Source organism: Phacochoerus africanus, chromosome 3 (assembly GCF_016906955.1).
Source record: "Phacochoerus africanus isolate WHEZ1 chromosome 3, ROS_Pafr_v1, whole genome shotgun sequence".
Taxonomy (NCBI): domain Eukaryota; kingdom Metazoa; phylum Chordata; class Mammalia; order Artiodactyla; family Suidae; genus Phacochoerus; species Phacochoerus africanus.
The window spans coordinates 94,440,576-94,465,009 of NC_062546.1; the positions used below are offsets into that span (position 1 = coordinate 94,440,576).

At 44.7% G+C, this 24,434-nt stretch overlaps 1 protein-coding gene across 20 annotated transcripts in view; it reads left to right on the plus strand.

Annotated features, from left to right (window-relative positions):
* Nucleotides 1-24,434, plus strand: part of CLASP1 (cytoplasmic linker associated protein 1) — a 262,487-nt gene that overhangs the window by 212,164 nt on the left and 25,889 nt on the right. For all 20 annotated transcript variants that reach the window (XM_047772150.1, XM_047772154.1, XM_047772155.1 and 17 more), the window contains 4 exons: nucleotides 8,974-9,117; nucleotides 9,565-9,671; nucleotides 18,257-18,407; nucleotides 22,654-22,900. In XM_047772150.1, the coding sequence (XP_047628106.1) occupies nucleotides 8,974-9,117; nucleotides 9,565-9,671; nucleotides 18,257-18,407; nucleotides 22,654-22,900 (649 nt within the window). The remainder of the gene's footprint in view (nucleotides 1-8,973; nucleotides 9,118-9,564; nucleotides 9,672-18,256; nucleotides 18,408-22,653; nucleotides 22,901-24,434) is intronic.

The following is a 24,434-nucleotide window of genomic DNA, read 5'->3' on the forward strand; positions in this document are numbered from 1 at the left end:
GCCAGAAATCATGTGACTCATTTAGTTTGGCCTTCAGCACTTATTTGCAGTTATTTCGGATCATGCAGTGCTACAGCACAAAGCGTGGGCTCCACTGACCTGCTTCCAATGCCTGCCCTCACTTACTTCCCTTCCCTGTCCCTTTTTGAGGTCTGCTGAACACCTCACCCTCAGACGGAGATCAAGCTTGGGCTCTAGGACAGTAATCCAGGCCTTCAGAGAAAGCTGAAAAGTTTTGCATCTAGGGCTCAGTTAGAATCAGCCTAGAAGTCGTTTGACTTACTTGGTGTAGAGAGGAGTGTGGACGGTGTTTTGTGTCTGAGGTTCCCTCTGTCTTGGCTGATTTTTAATGCACAGTTTTGAGGCCCATCATTCTAGACCGTTCCCCTGGGGTTGAGTGTCAAGACATACGGGCTGCTGATGTACTTACGACCTGGCTGTCAGTACCCAGAGCATCAGAGCCTTCAGGACCAGGCCTGGCCTTGCTCTTCCCCGCCTCCCTGCTTTAGCTCACCCTGTGTGCTCAGCACCTAGCCCAGTGCCTATAGTGACAGAGTAGGTATTCAGTTAGTGTTCTGAGTGAATTAATGAATGATGAATACCCAGAGAGAAATGACCTAATTTCAGGTAACATCGTGAAGCCATCATTTTCAAAACAAATTATCACAAACTTAGCTTGAAACTATACAGATTTCTTATCTCACAGTTTTATGGTCAGGAGCCTGGCACATGTCCTCTGCGTTCTCTGCCCAGAGTCTTCCCCGACTGAAACCAAGGTGTTGCCTGGGCCTCAGATCTCACCTGAGACTGGGTTTCTCTCCCAGCTCACATTCAGTTCCTTGCAGAACGGGTAGGGGTGCCTGCTTTCTTGCTGCCTGTCAGCAGGGGGCGCTCTCAGCACAGGGGGCTCCTGGCTGTCCCCTGTCACATGGCGTGCTCTTCAGCATGGTGGTTTGCTTCCTGAAAGCCAGCAGAAGTTTTGAAGAAATACTGTCCCAAAACTTACCAAATTTTATGAAAAACATGAATCCACACCTCCAAGAAGCTCAGAAAGCTACAAGAGTAAAAAGTAGATCCACACCCAGACACCTAATGATCAAACTACTGAAAGCTGAAGACAGAGCAGATCCTGAAAGCAGCAAGGGGACAGCTCGACACAGCTGGGTGACCTTCAGGAAGATAGACTGTGGCCTTCTCTTTGGGGACTGGGGAGAGTGGGCAGCCAGATTCCTTTCATGGCACTGAAAGGAAGGCACTCTCTGTTTAGCAAAACTCTTCTTCAAAAATGAAAAATAGATGAACGAAGCCAGCAGTATTAAAATGAAGACTCCTTTTAATCTCTCTGACTCTTGTAAGGCTCGCCTGATTAGGGCAGACCCACTGAGATAACCTGCCCTTTGATTAACTACAGTCAGCTGATTCAGGATGGGCCTTATTAATTAACTAATTTAGTCTTTTTAGGGCTGCACCTGCGGCATATGGAGGTTCCCAGGCTAGGGGCCTAATTGGACCTGCAGCTGCCGGCCTACATCACAGCCACAGCAACGTGGCATCCTGGCCACGTCTGCGACCTACACCACAGTTCATGGCAACACTATCCTTAACCCACTGAGCGAGGCCAGGGATTGAACCCGCATCCTCATGGATACTAGTTGGGTTTGTTACTGCTGAGCCACAACCGGGACTCCAGGACAGGCCTTAATTATATCTGCAAAATCCCTTCTGTCTGTAACACAGTTATGGGAGTGACAAGTTCATCATATTCACAAGTCCTTCTCCCTCTAGGGGAGGGGCTTACACTGGGCTTGTGCACCAGGAGGCAGGAATCTTGGGGTCCATCTTAGTGCTCTGCCTACCAAGGCTTTGGTCTTTCTCAGTGGGTTGGCATGAACCTTCCATGGTTAGTTATTTGGTAATTCCTTTCATTCCTTAGGTCTCACTTAAATAGAAAGCCTTTTTACCTAACGGCACATATTGTGCCAAGGTTCAGTTTAGTAGGTGCATCTCTGCATTTAAGCACCCCCCCTCCCCCCGCATTTTTTTATTATCCATGATATCTGTGTCCCTGGATATTTGGTTTTTGGTGGTATCCATGCAGCATTCACTGGTCGCTGGTAAAGGGAGTTTGATTTAATTCAATTAGGCTGGTTAAAGCACCGTGTTCAAATGTATTCCTTTGCCCCATGACTACTCCCACAAGTTCTGCATTAGAGCACAGAGATTAGTCCTTCCTGGAGATAGATTCACTTTTATTTAAATGTTCTGTTCTGATGTCCCAACCACTGGATATTTAAATAAGTAGAGTTGATGTTGTACCTGATACAGCTACCTTATTCAAGAATTTGAGGTTTATTGGAAAGATTGTCTAAATGAATAGTGCCTACGTAAGTTAAAATACTCAGAAATTGTGATATGGTATGTATCACTCAGCTCTAAGATTTAAAATTGTCATTGTTGGGAGTTCCCATCGTGGCTCAGCAGTTAACGAATCTGACTCGCATCCATGAGGTTGGGGGTTTGATCCCTGCCCTCTCTCGGTGGGTTAAGGATCCAGCATTGCCATGAACCCGTGGTGTAGGTCGCAGACGTGGCTCACATCCCGAATTGCTGTTGCTGTGGCTGTGGTGTAGGCCAGCAGCTATAGCTCTGATTCAACACCTGGCCTGGGAACTTCCATATGCCATGGGTGTGGCCCTAAAAAAAGCAAAAATAAAATAAAATAGTCATTATCATTTTATAGCTATAAAGAAATAAAACAGGCAGCATTTTTTATCTGGATAATTTAATGCAGTAAAGACATGCCTACTTATATATTTTAAGTAAGTGTATGTTTTGCCTCATCTGCAATTTGCAGGTATTAGAAGGTTGTTGTCAGATGCTAGAGAGGTGTTGGTGACTTAGAAGCACTTCGTGATCATGAACCAAATTCTCCTCTTGGTGCCCTGATGTAATTTTTTAAGAGGAGGGCATGGTTATATCTCAAGTACTAGGAGAGCCCTACAGCCTGAAATCTATGCAGTAAACTCTCCTGTTGGCCCTGTCCTTAGAGAATACTAATTTGTACAAATAATCCTTGGGAAGTTTGCAGGCAGTGTTGTCATTCTCCACATCTGTAAGATCGTATTTCGGGAAACCCTTTAGAAACGTTTCAAGCCGATAAAACTCCAATTTACTGACTTTCACATTTTTAATATTTTGTTTCCCTTTTTATCTCAGTGTTCTGGGGTGTTTCATATGGGGGGGGAGGTGTTTAAATATTTGCAATGTTAAGTAATGAAGAAGCACAACCCAAACCAGAACACAGGCTGATCACCAGCGAGGTGTGCTTACCTGGCTGAGACTGACAAATTGGATGAAAGAGCCCCACCCAGGCTTTCATGGCCTGCTTTATTCCAAAAGTATGGGAATCCTGATTGGTTGTGTTGACCAGACTGTACGGAGAGAGGCGCACCAGACCTTTCTTAATGCACTGTGTTTGTGTTATGTTCGCACAGTGTATTCATAGAAGAAAGTCGATTCTGGAGTTTGCTCTCTGTTGACTTCTGCCCCTGCTCCTTGTTAGTGGTGTGAGCAAATCTTGTTTATTATCCATAAAATAGGAATAAATGATACATGTCATCACTGGAAGGACTAATTGCCATAGAGCATATAAAAACAGAGTAAATCTTACTTGGTTTGTTGAAGCTTCAGCTATTACTGTTTGAGTATTGTTTTGATTTTGCTGCTGGTCCAGATTTTTTCTCCCTTCAATCACAGGGAATGTGGTAATGACAAGGAATTTTATGTTTATACTTTAGGGTTCAGAATCCCTGTATATTTCCTTATTATGTGCAATTCTCTAGCATTGAACACCAGCTTTGTCAAATGAACTAACAAACTTAGCCCCCAGATGTTGTTTTGAGAAATGTGGAAATAAAGACATGGCAAAGAAAACTAGAAATGATAAATATACTGTAACCTGGAGCAGGAAAAGTATATAAATAGCCTTCAAAGGTCGTGCTTTGTTTTGTTTTGTTTTGTTTTTTGTCTTTTTCCCTTTTCTAGGGCTGCTCCTGCAGTATATGGAGGTTCCCAGGCTAGGGGTCAAATCGGAGCTACAGCTGCTGGCCTACGCCAGAGCCACAGCAATGCAAGATCCGAGCTGCATCTGCGACCTACACCACAGCTCACGGCAACGCCGGATCCCTTAACCCACTGAGCGAGGCCAGGGATCAAACCTGCAACCTCATGATTCCTAGTCGGATTCGTTAACCACTGGGCCATGACGGGAACTCCAAGGTCAAGATTTCTAATTGAAAAAATTTTAAATCTCTGTTGATAGATAGGCAGCATGTCCTAATCTGCAAGCTAAGGGTTTTACTATCAAATAAGAGTTGAATCTCAGCTTAACTCTGACTGCCTCTTTCAAGTCTCATTTTGATGTCTTTGATCTCCCATTTCATCCCTGTAAAGCAGGAACACGGCTGCTTTCAGGAAGGATTATGGCAAAGAACTGCAGCGTAAAACTCATAGTTACTGTTACTATTCTGACAGTTACTCTCCTTAAACTTTCAGATGATATAATCTCTCTATATATGTGATTTTAGAAAAGAAGCCGCATGCTTGCACAGCTTACAAAGCACCATGGTTCTAAGCACTTGCTTCTTGTCTGGTTAAACCCCCCTCTCCTGTCTGTCTGTCCCCGCTTCAGCGTAGTCGAGCAGGTGATGTCCCCACTAGGTCAGCCTCAGCCTGCTCTGGGCCTGGAGGAGGAAACTTGGAAGAAAATTGCAAACAGGTAGATTTAAAATTGTACTAATTTGAAAAAAAGACACCTCACTGTCTGCATTTGAGATGATTAATTCTGATTATCTTGTGAAGACACTGAGAAGATTTTGAAGAAACCTAAAATTAATGTAGTAGTACGTGAGAGAGAGCTCACGTGCGTGTGCATGGGCACGGCTGTGTCAGTGTTTGTGTTTGGAATGTTTTATGATTAACTACCTTCCCCAAGAAATTGGCACGTTGAATACAGACCTCTACCACATTTTAACGAAATAGCAAAGGAGAGATACTAAATTTAAAGTGTCAGAAGATTTTAAAATACCTTCTTTTGGTGGTTTTCTTTTCTTTCCTTTTTTTTTTCCCTTTTAGGGCTGCACCCGAGGCATATGGAGGTTCCCAGGCTAGGAGTCAAATCAGAGCTACAACTGCCAGCCTACACCACAGCCACAGCAATGCAGGATCCTTAACTCTCTGAGCAAGGTCAGCAATCGAACCTGTGTCCTCATGGATGCTAGTCAGATTTGTTAACTACTGAGCCACTCCGGGAACTCCTTTGGTGGCATTCCAAAGCAATTTTAAGGAAGCAGTAATAGTTGTTGAATAAATTAGAAAACTTTCCTTTCACATTTTAAGTTTTTCCTAATTAATACCAAGACTGACGTATTTGTCAAAGTTTTATTGCTCTCCCGTCTGGAAGAATCCTTTTCCTGCTGTCAGGTACACAGCATTCAAAGCAGTTGACAGCCCTAAAGTTCTTCAGACACTAGCAGTGAGATTTGAAGAACTTTTTTTTTTTTAGTCTTTTTTCCTTTTCTAGGGCTGCTTCCCTCGGCATATGGAGGTTCCCGGGCTAGGGGTTGAATTGGAGCTCTAGCCGCTGGCCTACGCCAGAGCCACAGCAACGAGGGATCGTAGCCACGTCTGCAACCTACACCACAGCTCATGGCAATGCCGGATCCTTAACCCACTGAGCAAGGCCACGGATTGAACCCGCAACCTCATGGTCCCTAGTCGGATTCGTTAACCACTGAGCCATGACGGGAAGTCCAAGATTTGAAGAACTTTTTACACTCATCCCCCAAATTCTACTTTATGGGCTTAAGTGGGAATCATTTCCTTTTAGGTTGCCATTTGATCTTTAAAGTGCCTTGCCCTGGGAGTTCCTGCTGTGACATAGTAGTTTAAGAATCCAGCTGTAGCAACTCAGGTTGCTGCGGAGGCCTGGGTTCAATCCCCGGCCCAGAGCAGTAGATTAAAGGATCCAGCATTGTCACAACTGTGGCTCAGATTCAGTCCCTGGCCCAGGAATTTCCATATGCTATGGGGTGAGGCCATAACACACACACGCACGCACGCACGCACGCACGCACGTGTGCACGCAACACATTGCCCCAAAGATGTCCCTTAGAAAAAGTCAGCAACAGAGTTTTGGTCTGACTTTCTTAATGGCCCTTCCTCTGATGGAGGCAAGAATTGAGACCTGGGACAAGCACAGAGGCACCCTCCATTTTTTGACTCATTATATACCCTTAGCTCTGCCCCAGCAGCTTTCCGTGAATCTCTCTATCCCATCCCCATAGTGACATTGTTCCTGCACCGAGAGCATGTTGATGGTGATGCTAAATACGGCCTGGCCTCCATCCTTACCCAGGTGTTCCAGCATCCCAGCTCCTCACAATGCAGAGAGCCGTAGAGAAAAATGCTTTAGAATCGGAGAACAGTCTCATTTCTCCTTCAACTTCAGTTTTAAAATCTTTTAAAAATAATATATTTAAATGATAGTTTGCATCCATTTCTGGGTCTTGAGTCTCATTAGGAAAAGACCTTACTTTGAAAACAGCTTTAAACCAAAGGGTTGCTTTTGAAAATTGTATAAAAATACAAAAAATACATTTTGTATTTTGGAAAATGCCGGAATAAGTTATATCCATTTATTTGTGTAAATCACTCTCGTACCATCTGTCCAACTAGTTATTCCCCCAATTCCCTGTCTTTCTGTTTGATTTCTTATTGAAAGTCCCTTTAAGGTTCTTGCGAGGAGCTCATCAGTGGGTCAGAAGTAGAAGCTGGCACACTTTCTTTTCCCCTGTGATAAAAGTCCCCTGTGCCCGTGTTAAGTAGCTGTGAATTACCACAGTTTCATGGCCTGTCATCTTGCAGCCCATTGTTCTTAAAAGATCCCACCAGTTCATAATTTGCCTCCTGAAACCCCAACTAAGTTTTTATTATTAGGTATCTGGTCATTCTGGGAAGAAATAAAGTCTAAAGACAGCAGCACATTTCACATTGAAAACATACTATTCAAAAATGTAATACTATGGCATATAATTTTCTAGTGCCATTTTCAGTCAGTCAAAAAATAAGTGCCTAAACTTTACTAAATTGGTGATGTTGAATTTTCTTCCCTGCTTCCCTCCTTCTTTGAAGTGTAGTGTTTACTGCATGCATTTTTTTCTAACATGTAATAATTTTTTTTTTTTAATGCACAAGTTACTTTGCATGATTTGGGGAATTTGCTTTTATACAAATCATATTAACAGTACATGACATAGATGGTGAAATGAGTTCTTCAGATAATGATTTATTAAAAACGTTTCAATAATGAAATGTAGAAATGTGTATTTTAGTACAATCACTAAAAAATTTTTTTTGCCTGTATCATGAAAGTGTGCTGGCCCTTATGATTTAATTTAGATGGAAAATCTATTAATGACCATATTTGGCAGTCTAGGGGGGAAAAATGAGATGCTTTTGCCTAATGGTGTGCTTAATAAATGCTTTTGACATTACGAAAAATAATTTTTGATTGGGTAAAAAATATTCTGATATTTTTAATTTTGGTTAAATATATTGAGGTCATTGGATTTTTTTTTTTTTTCCTTCTCCAGGCACAAAATAGTAGGTTGGTCTTAAATGGATCTACAATTAATTTTAACAGTATAAAAGCATTGAAAAGCTCTGTGGTATTTATTTCCAAAGAATTTCTCAGCAAACACGTTTTTGTGTAATGTTCTATTTGGTGGGAAAATATTTAGAATAATTACTCCAATCCTAAATAGTACACTTTTTGGACAAATGCATGCTTTCAATCAAGAGATTTTTTAAAATGTTTTCCTTTCTTTCGACACCTAGAAATTTATAAGAAATGCCAGTTGGTATTTCATAAAATTTTCCTTTGGCATAGTTTTTTAAGTTTGAGCACCATAGAAAGCACATAACTTCCCAAGGAGCCAGAGTCTTACCTGACTACTGCTGCTTTAGTTACTTGCTTTTCCCACTTTGCTGCTCTAGTGATTACATGCAGTCCTGCCTTGTTGTCTCTAATAAAGTAGAACATTTTCCAAAAGGCAGAAGATTGTTTTTGTTTTGAACCATATAAATCTGGTTGCTTTGCAAAGACCATCTCTATACCCAATTGACAGGTGTAAAAATAGGAATGTTTCAGATATATTTAAACTCTCTTTCTAGTATTTCTTAGTCACTAAGAAAAGTGGTTTTTCAAGATAACCTAGGTGGGGGGTGACTTGTTTAGAAACTTGTTCTTTCCAGAGTATGCTGGGAGCCTTGTCCAGCTTTGACTTACCAGAGTGAACAATCTTGAACCTTTTAAAATTTTTCAATTGTTTTGTTTACATACTTACCAGCTTTGTTCCTAGTGCTGCAAAGCAAAGGAAAAGTTATCAGGATTTTTTTTTTTTTTTGGTCTTTTTTTAGGGCCACACCCACGGCATATGGAGGTTCCCAGGCTAGGGGTCTAATTGGAGCTGTTGCCGCCAGCCTATGCCAGAGCCACAGCAACCCAGATCCAAGCCTCGTCTGTGACCTACCCCACAGCTCAGGGCAATGCCAGATCCTTAATCCACTGAGTGAGGACAGGGATCAAACCTGCAACCTCCTGGTTCCTAGTCAGATTTGTCCCCGCTGTGCCATGATGGGAACTCCATGGAATTTGTTGTTACTGAGCTCTGGAGATCTGAGGCCAGGGTGATAAATGAACCAGGGCTCATTTTCCATATTGGAGTTGGGCTCTTGATGGTATTATTTTCTCTAGATTTTTTGTTTGTTTGGTTGGTTTGTTTTATGGCAAAGTTGTCCTCTTTCTATTTTTTCCACTCATACAAAAGTGTTTTCTTTTAAAAACAATTTTAATGAGCATTCTGACCAAGATATGCACTTGTACATACTGTAACTTAAATCATCTTTTTCTAGGCAGCACAAATTGTGCTAATCTCTCTGTTTGAATTGAACACTCCTGAATTTACCATGTTACTTGGTGCCTTGCCAAAAACATTCCAGGATGGTGCCACCAAACTCCTGCACAACCACCTCAAGAATTCCAGTAACACCAGTGTGGTGAGTGCTTCGGTCATGATTGGTGCCTCTGATCGTGACCTTTCAAGTTCTCTTTCAGTAGCCGGTGGGCATCTCGAGTGTGGGGGCTGTGTCTGGTCTTACCATGGTGTTGATATATGACCTTTGAGGTTTGGTGGTTAACTTTTTTTACTGGGTCATTTGATCAGTTAGTCATTGAGTGTCTTATTTTCTTCTCACTGTAAAGATGCAGATGTTCAATTGTGTCTGCCAAGCTGACATCAGTCACTCAGCTTCAGGAATGCCTATTTGACAGTTATCCTTTCTTGATATGCATGCACTTAAAATAGACCTCAGGATTCTGGGAAAGAAAACCACCGATTGTGCAAACTGCCCATTTACTTCTATGTGGGTTCAGAGGCCAAGGGGCAAATGGACCTGTGTTCTTTCTTCCTCCCCTGATGCTGATGCTCTTCTGCCTCCACCCAGGGCTCTCCGAGCAACACCATTGGCCGGACTCCCTCCCGACACACCAGCAGCAGAACCAGCCCCCTGACCTCACCCACCAACTGTTCCCATGGGGGCCTATCTCCAAGGTAACGCCATTTCAGCACAGCTGGAAATAGCTAAAGCACCCCAGTGTCTAGCCTATTCTAGATGTTCACACCAAGCAGGGTACCAGAAAGAGTGTGGGTCCCAGGAGACCACGGGTTCTCACCCAAATCTTAACTGTCGTTCTGGACAAAACGGTTCACTTCTGTGGTGAAACGAGCAGTTTCTGCTGAATGTTCTCTGGGATTCTTCTAACTCTAAACACTTTCTAATGCTTTAAAGATTTTAAAACTCAAAGTTACATTTAGTACTGTATCACGTAGAAACCGTCTAGCAACTCCTCCCCTATCCTGTGAGTGATAGGAGCACCTGAAGGTATTTAGTCACCTAAATAAATCCCTTGTAATTAGTCCACACGCAGTCTGGGTTTGTTTTCCAACCAAGAGGCCATTCCAGGCCTGGTTGCTGTCATTGTGGGCTCACGTTTGAATCAGAATGCTGCTCTGATGAGGGATCGAGAACCTGAGAACTAAAATCAGATCAGCATTTTCAGATTCTCATTAGGACCATGAGAGTCTGAGACATTGACTTACAGAGAGAAGACATTTTATTGAGGTCTTTAGATAGCATCTTCCATCTGGCCAGAGCCTCTAGAAATCTCTGCATGGTGGCTTCAGCGACCCCCTAGCATATGCTGAAGTTTCTTATGGCCTCACTCAGAGTCGTGATCCCACAGGCCGCATTTCTAGGAAGAAGCCAGTGCCTGGACCTGCAAGGGTCACACGTGCTGTGTTTGTCAAGAAGAAGTCCAGTCTAGATCGTCAGCGTCACTAACAAGAATCAGGGGGCTTTGTCCAGAGAGTTGCTGACACCACAAGCTTAAAATTATAAGAAAATACCCCAAGTATGCCATTTCCCCTTTAAGAGTTACCTCTTTAGTAGGAAGATACCAAAATGTAAGTGCCTTTAAAGTTCGATTTTTTTTTAATTTAGATTTTTAAATGATCAAGAGTCTTCCAAACCCCTCTGTCCTTACCACTGAAGTTCTCCTCAGTTTCTCAAGTTATCATATAAATATTTTGGAAGATGTCAAATTTGTGTTTTTCTCTGGAGAAACAGAGTATTTTGTATTCTTACAGCATCCTAGTGTGTATATTGCCTTATGTTTAATCCTAAGGTCCCCTGGCTTTATGTTTAGGTAGGTGAAGTATGATGTTGTATTTCCAGATTTGGTCTGTGTCGTCATGACTTCAGCAGGCTGTTAGAATTAGACAGTTGAGATCAGAAACTAATGCAAGTATGTCTAACTTTCCTCAAGTGTGACTGAGGCTCAGCCGACTATTTTTTTTAATGTTAACATCTGATAGGGAGTTGCCATCGTGGCTCAGCGGAAACGAATCTGACTAGTATCTATGAGGATGCAGGTTCGATCCCTGGCCTTGCTCAGTGGGTTAAGGATCTGGTATTGCTGTGAGCTGTGGTGTAGGCCAGCAGCTGTGGCTCCAATTTGACCCATAGCCTAGGAACCTCCTTATGCCACAGGTGCAGCCTTAAAAAACAAAACAAAACAAAACAATCTGTATCTAGATAAATGGTTTGCCTTGAAGGACCCTAGTGTTGACTGTAAACTCATGGAGTTCTCTTTCTTTGTAGGAGAGAATTTTACAGAAAACTACTCTCTGTAAATTATTGCTTTTGTTTAGAAGTGATATTTCTGCAACACTGAGAAATCAGTAATACACCATTCATACTTCATATCTTTTAGCAATTTCATTAATAGGGTGGCATGTTCTTTAGGTGATAAACAAAAGATAAAAGTAAGTATTTTATTATTGTATGTGCTAACAGGTGCTAATAGTCTAAGTAAAAGATTGGAGAAGGCTGCTAGCATAAATCCAACAGAGCTGAGATTTGGCTCGGTATTAATCTTCATGGATCTCCAACTTATTTAAAAATTCTAATTTATTTTTCTGGGTCACCATTCATTTTTAACTAGCCCTGGTCTTTAAATTTTACTGTTAGGGTTATAAGTGAGTGGAGGAAATATTTTAACAAGTCCAAGTGCGGCCTAACTATTTTCTTACCAACAAATTCTTCTTTTAAGGAATTATTTGGTTAAGTAGTTTTCTTTCTTTTTAATAAGAATATGCCCTTGGTCAGTGCATAACTAGCCAGAATGGCCTCACTTCAGCCGACTTGAACTCAATAGGAGAAATAATTTTTCTCACAACTAAAACTGTCCTGAAGTGGGAAAAACTGCCTCACGTCATCACATCACTGGAATATTCAAATAGGCTACATACTTTCTACAGGAAATTGATGAAAGAAATCACTAAATAGGAGAATGTACTACCTAGGTTATGACATTCCAAGTAGGTGTCAGATTCTTCCAGATATAAACTCAGCTATTTTTCTGAGCAATGCTCTTGAAACATTTGTTTTCTGTGACCTGCTATTCTTCTGAATCATCGTGACCATATAACGTTAGATTTTTATTCTTAAGGGAAAGAGTTCTTGCCAGTTGTTTTTAATCTAATTCTTGAGTATCAAAATGAACTAGTTTTTTTTTAGCTCCCAAATTCTACCCTCAGATCATGATAAAAAGAAAATATTCTAACATGATGAGCACATATAATTTGTTAGTTTCTTGTAATCGCTAGTGAGAGATTCATTTTTATCAACACAGCAGTGTTAGAGAAGCTAGTAAGTTAAACATCTGTGGAACATGCATCAGTTGGCATTTCTGTGTGAAGGAAGGGCTGCTGCTAGTTCCCGGCTAGTAAACAGATGCCACTGGGTGTCTGAGAGAAGGCTTGGAGTGTTCCATCGTTAAACACATATTGATATTTTGACTCATTTTACCCAGTGTTATGTATGTTAAATGAAAAGCAAAGTTGCAAGGGGCTTCAGAAATTTCTCTTTAAGATGCCCACAGCTTGTGGCTGTCCCCTGGGCCGCTGTACCTTCCTAGGAACATGTAGGGCCTCCCTAGGTGGTTCGTGTCTGTCCAGCCTGGCAGTGAAAGGCGCCTCTAGGTGGACTTATGTCCTCCCATCTGAGGATCTGGAGTATTCATGAAATGAAAGTGGGGATCGGCTCGGAGACCTCCCCACCCCCCGCAGTGTGTGATGGGGCAGAGGTCTTGATGCCTGTGCTGTGGTGACCTCTCACCTCCACCCTTATTTTCCTGGTAAAACAGGGCCATGACATCCACAGGGATACAACTGTGTCCCAGTCGCACTTAGATCTGCGATGGGGGAGGGGTGTCCCCTGGGGACACTGCCCCATGCAGGCTCTATCTGCAGCTGCCTGTTGAATCTCTGGGCAGTGCCATCTATCTCTGTCCACCTCTCTTGGGTATCTGGGCCCATGGGGCAGCAGCAGTTGTTAGGTCTCTGAGTGAGGCTTGCCAGGTGGGGGGGCCCATGTCCTCAGTGGGGGGCAGAGCTGGCTGGAGCACTGGGCCTATTGGGGAGCATTGTCCCATCCCCACGTGCTTGGGAGGGTGGCATGTTCTCCAGTGTTTCCTGCTGTGGTCCCTTTTGAGTTAGGGCCTGTAGTCCCTCCTTTGGTTCTTTCTAAAATAATTGCTTGCCTTATCTGAAAGCAGTATTTTTTGGCATGTAAGTGCTTAGATTGTCCTTTCTGGAGCATGTGTGCATGCTTGCGCGCGCACACACACTCACTCTCCCTCTCTCTCCTATACTTGGAATCTCTTGTGATTTAAAAGTGCAAATGCATGATTCCAGTGGGGAAGGAATAAAGCAGTCTGATTGAGGACCAAATTGTAAAGTGGAATTTGTTCTTTTTCTCTGAATGGTGAAGTGTTAATTTTGCTAGAACATTGTCAAGAAAAGAGACTCTAAGACACTTAAGATGTCTCTCTCCCTCCAACCCCCCCACCCTCCGTGCCTTTTTTGTGTCTCTTTCTGACTCTCCTCTTCTGATCACTGCAGTCGGTTGTGGGGTTGGAGTGCCGATGGGTTATCGAAGCACCCGCCTCCCTTTTCCCAGCCTAACTCCATTCCCACCGCTCCTTCCCACAAGACTCTCAGGCGCTCTTACTCTCCCAGGTAACAAGCTACCTGTTCCACTTGTCTGAGGTGTCACAATATTATTGCACTTCCAAGGTCGTCTCAGGTCTTTGGGAAGCCTCTCCGCCTCCTCCAGTGTGGTCCCTGCTTTGGCTGGACCAGCAGGAGTAGAGCCTTGGTGAGAAGCGTGAGCAGGTGCCGTTTTCCATCAACTGACCAGGTTCCCTGAAATGCACTGTTGTGAGCCTTTGAGCCCAGAGGTGAGCCCCACAGGTGCCCGGGTGGTACAGGATCAGGGCAGCAACGCTGAGCAGCGTCCTCGGCGCTCTGCCTGATGTGCAGGAATTTCCATCCCTCCAGAAGCATGGGAGACTGTCTTTCCCAGGCTGTGCCCGCAGCTCTCAGTCCTGCTCTTGATGATGCAGACTGGCCTTGTTCCTAGTGTCCTGTCACTTGGTGATAGTCTGAGGACACAGACCTGGAAAGGATACCCCAAGAGGTGTGCTCCCCCTTACACCTCAGTCAGGGTGCCTGGCTGAGGAGGAGAGCTGTGGGTGTCCCCAGAAGCTCTGGCGACATGTGAGAGAATGTGACAGCCGTGGTGAGACCGGGGCAAGGGGCGGGGCCTCCTGCTGGCCTTAGGACAGCTGGGAAGCTGGGCACAAAGGGGGGGCCCAGGCACCCCTACAACCTGCTGGAGGGTCTCTCAGGTGTCCTTTGTCAAGGTCTGGAGTCAGAGGATCCCTTTCCTCAGACCTGTAATTACGTGAGCAAGCCTCCCAGCTACCTTTGTGCTGCGGGGCTGAATGGGTCCCTCTGTGACAGGATGGGGCAAAGCTAGAGCCAGAACAGCCTGTGACTTTTGAATGCTTTGGAGATGGCTCTTACCTAGAAAATTCATTCTTTTTTTTGTATCCTCAACATAGTGAAACTGTACATAGTAAGCAGGTCAGCTAGGTGTTTACACAGTGTCTTGCTTTTGAAAGTCTTAGAGCTGGAAATGTAACTTCCGCGGCGTGCAGGGCCTCTCTTGGTGCAAGGTCAGGGCAAAGATGATCTGACCATGTGACGGCTGTTGTCATTGGTGGTAGTAACACATTCCACTGCCTTTTCTTTAAAGCTTAGTTATGCCTCAGAATGTCAGGCCAGTTTTTTGACATCTGTGCCTTAATAGGCCCTGGGCGTCCCATCTAACCATCAAGACCGCCCTCCCAGGACCCCTGTTCCCAGCATCACCTTTCACGTAGGCGTGCGGTACTGCAACTAATAAAGAACTTATTAACTGTAACCTCTGTCAACCTCAGAGGGGGAGAGAGTTGACCAGAGACTCTCACACTTAGAAAACCTGTCACGTCCATAAAACTCAGAGGAAATCTATGTCTGTCCCTTTGCTCTTTGCCAAAACCATGTTGATTTCGTGACAAGGAGCAATTACCCTTGTTCCATACCTAGTATCTTTTCCCTCCAAAGGGACAAAGAACATCTCAGACAGCAAACTTCCCATCTCCAGGTTCTCTCTCCTTGGCCACCTGACTTCATGCACCCTGCTCCCCCCACTAGCCAAACCTCTGATGTGGATCCTTTCCAGTGGATCCTTTCCAGCAGGGCAAGTCCAGAGCTTTCTTCCGCTTCAGTGTTGGGTGACATGGCCTGACCTTAGGTCAGTGAATATTGACTGAGTGAGCAACTCCTCCTAATCTCAGGACCCCTGTAGAAACCTTTCTTGAGTCTAATCACACTGTTTACAGAGGGCCAGGACCCGGGGCCTTTAACCTCAGGGCCTTTACCTCTGAGCTGAGACAAGATGGAACGTGGGGGCGGGTGCCAGGCTGGGGCTACCCTACCCAAGCCTCTTCCCAGGAGAGCGCTGCACCCCTGTGCCATCCCCTGATGGAGGCCCGTGGAGACCAGGTTGTCCTTGCTCCCCGGATGTCAGCCTTCTGGTGGCGGGGGTTGGTGGGGGGGGGGGTCCCTTTTCCCTGTGAAGGAAGGGCTCGTAGGTATTGATTTGAAAAACACAAATGCCAGAACATGAAGTGGCAAGGAAAGTGGCGTCGTGGGGTTCCTGATAGAGGGAAAGAGTGCTCTCCCACTTGGCGCTCACAGTTTCCGCTTCCTACCAAGGAGATCCTTTGGACCTCAAGCTAGTCCGTCTAAAAGAAGCACCTCTACCGATCCTACCTGGTTATGCACAGGTTCCCCTAAATTGGAAGTCTGAGTGGGTTCGTCACTCGAAAGTGAGGAGGAGGAACATTGGTGGCAGAGTCCTTTATTTTCTTACTTCAAAAAGAGGCTACTACTGTGCTAGTTATGTGAACCAAAATGAAACATTTTAAGAAAGTTCAGGTTAAGAATAATGAGATGAATGCTGTGAAATCTGACCTCTTCTGAAGCGACACATGGAAAATAATATTGTGACATCCCTTAAAAAGCCAACCGTCCCACCAGACTTCCTCCCGTCCATCCTGTCATCCTTTCAGTTTTTGTGGGGCTTTTATTTATTTATTTCTTGGCCGTTTGCATGAGCCGTGTTCTTCCTTTTGGTGGTTGTGATGAAAAGTATTTTAAGGCATCTTTTTCCATCTTGTGTACATTTTTCATTTAAGTCATATTCAGTCTTTACATATGAAAAGCAGTGTACTGGCCAGATGTATAAATGCCTCTGTGCACACGCAAGCTGGTCCGGTGTGTTCTAGAAAGGGGGGCACTAGGGCCCCATGCTCCTCAGCCATGCTATCCTCACCCTAAAGGGCTGTTGCCTCAAGGACACATGACCTGATGAACTTAGAAGGGGTTGGAATCTTGAATTCTGCTCAGGTTTTGGATTCCATCTCCTGTCTGTGGACATGGAATCTCAGCTGTAAACATGTGGACGTTCCCATTTCTTTTTCTTTGATGCCAGAGCCAGTCTTTGAGTTGGCACGTATTTCTGTGAACTCTCCAAGTACAGTTGGTGGGTGTATTTTCTTTCATTCATCAGGAAAAGAATAGGTTCTACCTGGGCCAGTTTTGCAATTTCAGGCCTGTAGGCTCCATCTCCAAGAATGAATTTGGATCTTGTGCTCTGGCAGGACCCACAGGGCCTTAGAAAAGCACTTGGGTCATTATGGCCTCAAGCCATTAGAGGTCTGGCTACTCCAAATGAGAACTGTTCAAATCTTGGCTTGCTCAGACCTTCAAAAAAAAAAAAAAAGAAAGAAAAAGAAATGGGGCAGCAGGTTTGGTAAACATTGTTTGTTTTGAAGTTACAGAAAACTCCTTTTACAAGAACGCACAGGGCTGGCCGTGTTGCCCTTGGAAAGGGTTCCCACCAGTGCATGCCTGGTTTCAGTTATTACTGTTTTGAAGAACAGAAAAATTGCTGTTCTTTAGTCCTTAGTAATGAATAATGTTGAATGCTGATGTATATAAAGCCAAGGGTTCTTCTCATGTCCCTGGCAATCCTTAGTATAGCTTTTGACTTTCTGCAGAGTAAATTCAACCAGTTCAACCATATCTTCTTGAATACTTTCTTGGAACAAGTGATGTTTAGACTAAGTTAGTTTTTCATCTTACTGCCCCCCTCATCCTTTTAAAATTATTCTTAGTGAGGGACAGTAATGGGTTTTTTCCGTAGGCTCTTCTGTTTCAGCGTACTTTTCAAACATCTAAAGGTCATTTGTTGATGTGCTGCATTACACCTCAGGCTGTTTAGGATTTTTGCTTTCCCTCAGATTTTGTTATGCCAAGTGTCCAAAAGGCCAACAGTTGATATTGTTGTTCTGTAAGGGACAAATGTTTCTTGCTTTTCGAAGTGCCTTTAGATATTCATCTAGAAACGTGACTCATCTTTATAAGGTGTGCTTTTATTGCGAAAATCCTGATATATGCATCTAGAAGAGTTTGATTATTTGGGCAAACTTCTGGGTTAGTTGACATGAGGGACTCCTGGGAGTCCCCTAGTAGGTGGATCTGACTTTGAGTCATTTCTTATTTTACAGGTTTCTGAAATGGGTAAGCCTTGTGAGGTCATGTGCTTCACTCCTTTGAAATTTGTTTGGGATACTAGCTTTCTTTTAAAGTGCCCATTCCCGAGTTCCCTGTTGGCTCAGCAGGTTAAGGATCTGGCAGTGTCACTGCTTTGGTGCAGGTTTGATCCCTGGCCCAGGAACTTCCAAGGCCACAGGCATGGCCAAAAAATAAAAAAAAATTAAAGTACCCAATCCTCTTAATTTATTTGTACATTTGGGACCAGTAACAGCCAGACTACTTTTTTTCCATCTTCAGAATATGAAAGTCATTTTTTCCACTTCCATTACCCCCTGCATCATCACCAGTTGTCACTCTTTGAGTTCCTGCATTCTCGTGGTTATTGTTGTTCCCCACTGGCTCTTACCGAGTGCTTATGCCATGTGCTCAGGGCCAGATTTGACAGGGAGGGTGTGTCCTTGCCCAGTGGTGGCACTCTAACAAAAGATGTCTCCCTCATTCCAAATCACCTGAAGAAACTGTCATTATGTCTCATTCCATTTACTATTATTAGAAGTCATTTTTGCCCAAACTTCAATTTTGTACATATGCCTCCACTTAAGAAATGAAATATTTTTGATCTTTAGCATGCTGGACTATGATACAGAGAACCTGAACTCTGAAGAAATCTATAGTTCTTTGCGTGGAGTGACAGAAGCCATTGAAAAGTTTAGTTTTCGAAGCCAAGAGGATCTGAACGAGCCCATTAAAAGAGATGGCAGAAAGGACTGCGAGATTGTAAGTATCCATGTGTCCAGGGAGCAATGGTTCTGGACACTGACCACTCTGACTACTGAATTTCAAAATTATTTTGATCTTGTAATTAGAAGAGTATTATTTTAAGAGGCCCAAGGCAACTTTACAAAATTGCAGGAACCCTCAGCTATCTTCGTGAAGAACGTTAAATGCCTTTTTTCCTCAGTTTGCTTCCACTTACTCTGGGCAAGTTTTTGTTCTTCTGATGTGATGGAAACAGTGAGACATGGGTGTGGTCCTCGGGCACAGGTGCATGGCGGGGGGCAGGGTTTGTTCTGAGTGGCCAGGCCAGGCTCTGCGCTCAGGAAGGATCTGCAGAAGAGGTGATGTCACCTTCTAAGCCGAAGCATAAAGGTCAAGAGACATTTATCCGGTCGAGGGGGAGGGTCGCAGTCCAAGAGGGGCCTATGAGAAGGCAGAGATGGGGGTGGGTACAGGAGGGTGTCCTGTGGGGGTGGCCGAGGTAGGGAAGCAGGCGGCTGCACAGGAAGGGTGCTCACACCAGGGGACGCACAGCCAACGTCTCAACTCCACTTCGAGGACCTGGGAGAATCCTTGAAGGACCACGCCACACTTACCTTTCACAGGGATTGCTGTCACTTGGAGCTGGAGAGAGATTCCAGGGCAGGTTGGGTTGGGAAGGGCTGAGCAGAGGTGGGAGAGCCAGAACACTCTGACCCATACTGCTGAGTAAGTGCTGTTTAGTGAGAATCGTAGGAGCGGAAAAGTGTGTGTTAACCCCTTGGGAATGTAATGCAGTATCCACGCCAGCACGTCCATTTGACCTTTGAATGGATGTCTGGAGTTGAGGCTGGGATTTGGGTTGGAGGTGGAGACTTGAGAGACACTGGCTAGTTGCTTGATGGTAACTAAAGGGAAGGGAGTGGAATCCGCCAGGTAGAGGGTAAGGACAGACTCCTCCAGAGCATCAGCACTAGGGACAGACAGAAGAAAGGGAGCCAGGGAAGACACGAGGCCACAGGAGGGTCGTGCGCTGCCCCAGAGTAAAGGGGACTCCGGAAGGATGTTCTAGCCCGACGGTCATGCTGCAGAGAGGTTTCATGTCAGATGTGGACTCAAAGGCTCCATTGCTCTCTGCTTTACATGTTCTTTTTAAATCTAAAATACATAAAACACACATTTATTCACATAGGTGCCTTGATATAAAGCCAAGACTTTTTCTTGGGGATTGGGCCCCCTGTTTGGACTTCTGTGTTTTTTTAATTAATTAATTAATTTATTTATTTATTTTGCTTTTTAGGGCCATACCTGTGCCATATAGAGGGTCCCCGGCTAGGGGTCTAATCTGAGCTACAGCTGCTGACCTATATCACAGCCACAGCAACGCCAGATCCAAGCTGCATCTGTGACCTACACCACAGCTCATGGCAACACTGAATCCTTAACCCACTGAGCAAGGCCAGGGATCGAACCCACAACCTCATGGTTCTTAGATTTGTTTCTGCTGCTCCCTGACGGGAACTCACCCCATGTTCTTTTTTTAAATAGATTTTAGACCTAGTCACAGTCTGCAGTATCCAAATTTAGTTTCTTTGGGAGTCCATTGGATTTTGTGAGCAGAGTTGAGAGTGGACCCAAGACCATGGTGGGTTGATGGGCAGTCTCTGCCAAATAATGAACTTAGTAAAAGGAAAGAAAGGTATAATTTACACACAGTAATTTATTTCAACATTATTTACAATAGCAAGAAACAAAAACATGAAGGAAGGCATAGAAAGGGAATTGTGCAGTAAAACTTAAAACACAAGAAATAGTGGTGTGATTAAACATATTATGGTTACAAAAATTTTATGTACATGGGACATGTTTATGCTGGAAGGAAAGCAGGATATATGATACTGCGTACACTGTGATTCCTGCTCTTAAAATCTGCATATAGACAAAGATGGGTAATATACAAAGTTCAAGATTTTGTTGTTGTTAAAAGTGATTAGTATTAGGATAGGTTTATCTTTCTTTTTTAAATGTCTGAAATTTTTAAAACCTTTCTCCTTTTATAATTTCCCCATTATATTACTAATATATATTTTACTTTTAGAGAAACATTGCAAAGAGAACAAAATTTAAATCATCCATGAAATATCTTTATACCAAGAGAAAACCCCTGTAAAGTCTTAGTTTGTTCATATCTATGTGTGTATTATTTATTCTTTTTTTTTGTCCTTTTTTTGTTGTTGTTGTTTTTGTTGTTGCTATTTCTTGGGCCGCTCCCACGGCATATGGAGGTTCCCAGGCTAGGGGTTGAATCGGAGCTGTAGCCACCGGCCTACGCCAGAGCCACAGCAACGCGGGATCTGAGCCGCATCTGCAACCTACACCACAGCTCACGGCAACGCCGGATCGTTAACCCACTGAGCAAGGGCAGGGACCGAACCCGCAACGTCATGGTTCCTAGTCGGATTCGTTAACCACTGCGCCACGACGGGAACTCCTATTTATTCTTTTTTTATCTTACCAATTATATTAGTAGAAAATCTTTTGCAGGGGGTGTAAAAACTAAGTGCTTCCCAGTAGTATCCAGAAGAGCTGGAAGAAGGGACTTGAACAGATGGTTGGGTACCACAGTTCAGAGTGATGTTAATTAGAGTAGCCAAAGGTGGGAGTGACCCAAATGTCCATCAGCAAGTACGTGAACAAACAAAACGTGATGCACATACGCAGTGATGTGTTATGCCATAAAAGGAGTATAACACTGACACGTTACAGCACAAATGGACTTGGAAAATGATGCTAAGAGAACTAAGCCAGGCACACAAAGGCCAACACTGTTCGAGCCCACTTATGTGGGTTTCTTGTTGTCAAATTCATAGAGACAGAAAGCAGAGTAGTGGTTACCGGGGCTGGAACAGGTGGGGACTTATTATTGAATGGGTACAGAGTTTTGGTTGGGGAAGATGGAAAAGTTTTGCCCAAATACATGGCCAAATACACAACATTGTGAATATATTTAATGTCACTGAATTGTCCACTTGCGAATTAAATGATTAAGATGATTGATATGTGTATATAGACATACACACACACACGTACACACTCATATGTAAAACACCACAATAAAATCCAAAAAACCAATCACAGAGCACGAAGTGAGAGAGGTGTGTGTTGTAGCAGCACAAGGAATTTGCCGTAGGAATCACCAGTGGGGTCTGGTGCCTGGAAGTGCCCCCCCCCCACCGTCTTGGAGTGTCTGAGATGAAGAAAGTGGCGGTGTTGCTCAGCCTCACTACAGAGGGAGCCAGACAGGCCAGTGCCCAGAGTGAAGGGGGTCAGAACATGACACGAGGGCCAGGGGACCAGAGGACCAGAGGTTTAATTTAGACAAGGCTCAGCATGTGTTAGGAATTTTTTTTCAGAAAATATTGGACCTGTTCTTTGACCCAGCATGAAGATCAATTCTGAGAGTCAGAAATGTCCAGAGGAGGAAGTTCCTGTGGTGGCTTAATGGTAACGAACCTGACTGGTATCCATGAGGACTCAGGTTCAGTCCCTGGCCTCACTCAGTGGGTTAAGGATCTGGCATTAGCGTGAGCTTGGATTAAGTCACAGACATGACTTGGATCCCACGTTGCTATGGCTGTGATGTAGGCTGGCAGCTGCAGCTCCAACTTGATGTCTAGCCTGGGAACTTCTATATGCTGTGGCTATGGCCCTAAAAAGACAAAACAAAAGAAATGTCCAGAGGAAGGGCCATCTGCCTGGGAAGCAGGTTCTCCCTTGCCCTGTGGGGACTGTCAGCTCTGTGTGGCTCACCCTGGGCAGGGAGCTCTTTGCTGGGGGCCCGCTTTAGCTCTCATGGTGGTCACAGGAGAGTGTCTCCATGTGTTGTGTCTTCTGTGTTTGGTGGCCTTCCTGGAGGTGGTGACAGAGGTCGGCTACAGTGACAGCCTGTGAGGTGCACAGCCTTCCTTCTCAGGGGCTCTTCAGAATTTCATGGATTCATCTCGAAACACATTTGTGGGAAAGTAATCATCAGATGTGGAGTAAAACAGACCTTATGTGTACACGAGGAGGTGACTGGATGGACAAGCAAGCATGGTCAGTTCTTTGAGGGTAGTTGATGAGTGAGATGCTCACAGATTGAAATACTAGTAGCTGTCCCTTTGTCGGCAGCCAGGCGTCCAGTGAGCAGCCTTGGGCTCTCCTGACCCTTGTGAAGGGGGAGGTCTGGTAAGGGTCCCAGAGGCCCTTACCATGTGCTCTGCTATAGGTGCCCCGAGACGGCGGTGTCGCCTCCCCTGCCACTGAGGGCCGGGGTGGCAGCGACGTGGTGGCAGGAGGTCGGACAGCTCTGGACAACAAGACTTCCCTGCTCAACACACAGCCCCCGAGAGCCTTCCCAGGGCCTCGGGCTCGGGACTATAGCCCCTACCCCTACTGTGATGCCATCAGCGCCTACGACAAGACGGCACTGCAGGAGGCCGTGTTTGACGACGACATGGAGCAGCTGCGAGATGGTTTGTGTTTGGGCTTGCACCTCCCCCAGATCAGAGCTCCTGTGGGGCTCCTGCCCTGTGCCCCACCCCGTCCCCATCCCTGTCCCCCAGCAACTGACAGCCTTATCCAGAGGTATTCAGGACACAGCATTCACTTGACCTAAAACCGCAGCTGTGGGGCCGTGCCCCAGGGAGGTGAGAAGGATGAGGCTGGGTCCCCAAAACCCCAGGAGGCTCCCCTGCCCCTCAACAGCTCTCCTAGGGTAGCAGTGTAGATGCCTGTCCCAGAGTGGGAGCAGGGCTGTCACATGCCCAGGCACTGGCCACTGAACTAGGGCTTTCAAGTGTCCTGGCCACTTGCTGCCGAGGGATGATTTGCCTCATGTAGGTGGGGACAGAGCCTCAGAAAGGCTGAGTTAGTTGCCCCAAATATGAGTAGTCAGGTTGTTTTTCTGACTCATGGGTCAAGACCAGTGGCCGATATTGGGTAACGTGTAGGTCTGTATGGGTTTAATGATACTTTTGCCTAGAATTTAATTTTTTCTTTTTTTTACCTCACTGTCGTGTTCATATGTTTTGATTTATTTAAACTTAATCATTAACTTTTAAAATCTTTATATATGCATATTTTTGTTTCCAAGCCTCCTATTTATGTTGTTTTTCAGTTTTGAGTGAAAACTTAAATTAGAACCTTAAATCATTGGGCGTCCTGAAGGGGGTGCTTGCCAGGACAGGGAGTCAGTGAGACACAGCGCCTGGCCTCGGAGCGCTCAGGGCCTGGGGGAGCAGAGCCATCACTATGGCAGCCAGGAGAGGGGAGGGCGGCGAGAGAGGTAGATGCTGGGTTCAGCAGGGGCAAGAAAGGAAGAAGCCCACACGCACTCTCGTGGTGGGTCAGACAGAGATAGATGTGTCAGAGGGAAGAGAAGTCCTGTTTGTTTGAAAGCAGAAGTAGCTTCAGGGCTGGAGCATGTACCTGCCTGGCTGCTGATCACTGCCACTGGTGGGAGAGCTGTGTCCTATCGGTTTCCTGGGCAGGAGGCTGGTGGTGGAGTCATCGTTAGGACTTGCACTTCCTAGGAGTGGAGGACTGGTTCCTTTCAATGCTCACAGAATTAGTGCACTGTTAAACTTAAGCTACCCAGTTGTTGTCTAGTTTAAGACAGACTAAAGGTCAGGATGTTAGTTGTAATTTCTGTACCAGCCGTATACCAAAAGACATAACGAAAAAAGATGAGATAGCGAGGGAAAGTGGAAGGGTTCTTTAACACATCAGACTTCCTTATGTGTTTGTTCTCCAGTCTTAGAAGGAAAGAAATACACAAGTACAGAATAAGGCTCCTAGTGATTTATCTTTGTTTTTGCATCCTTTCTATTTAAAGTGACTATTCAGAGCTGAGGTCTCTTAAAAGAACATGGAAAGAGAGAGGACATGGCTTCTTGCTGTATAAACCACATCAGCTCCCTGCAGGCAGTTATGCTCTGTGATCTTGGCAGGTTTATATCTGAGAATAGGCAGTCCACGAATAGCCTGAACACCTAAATTGGTGTGTGT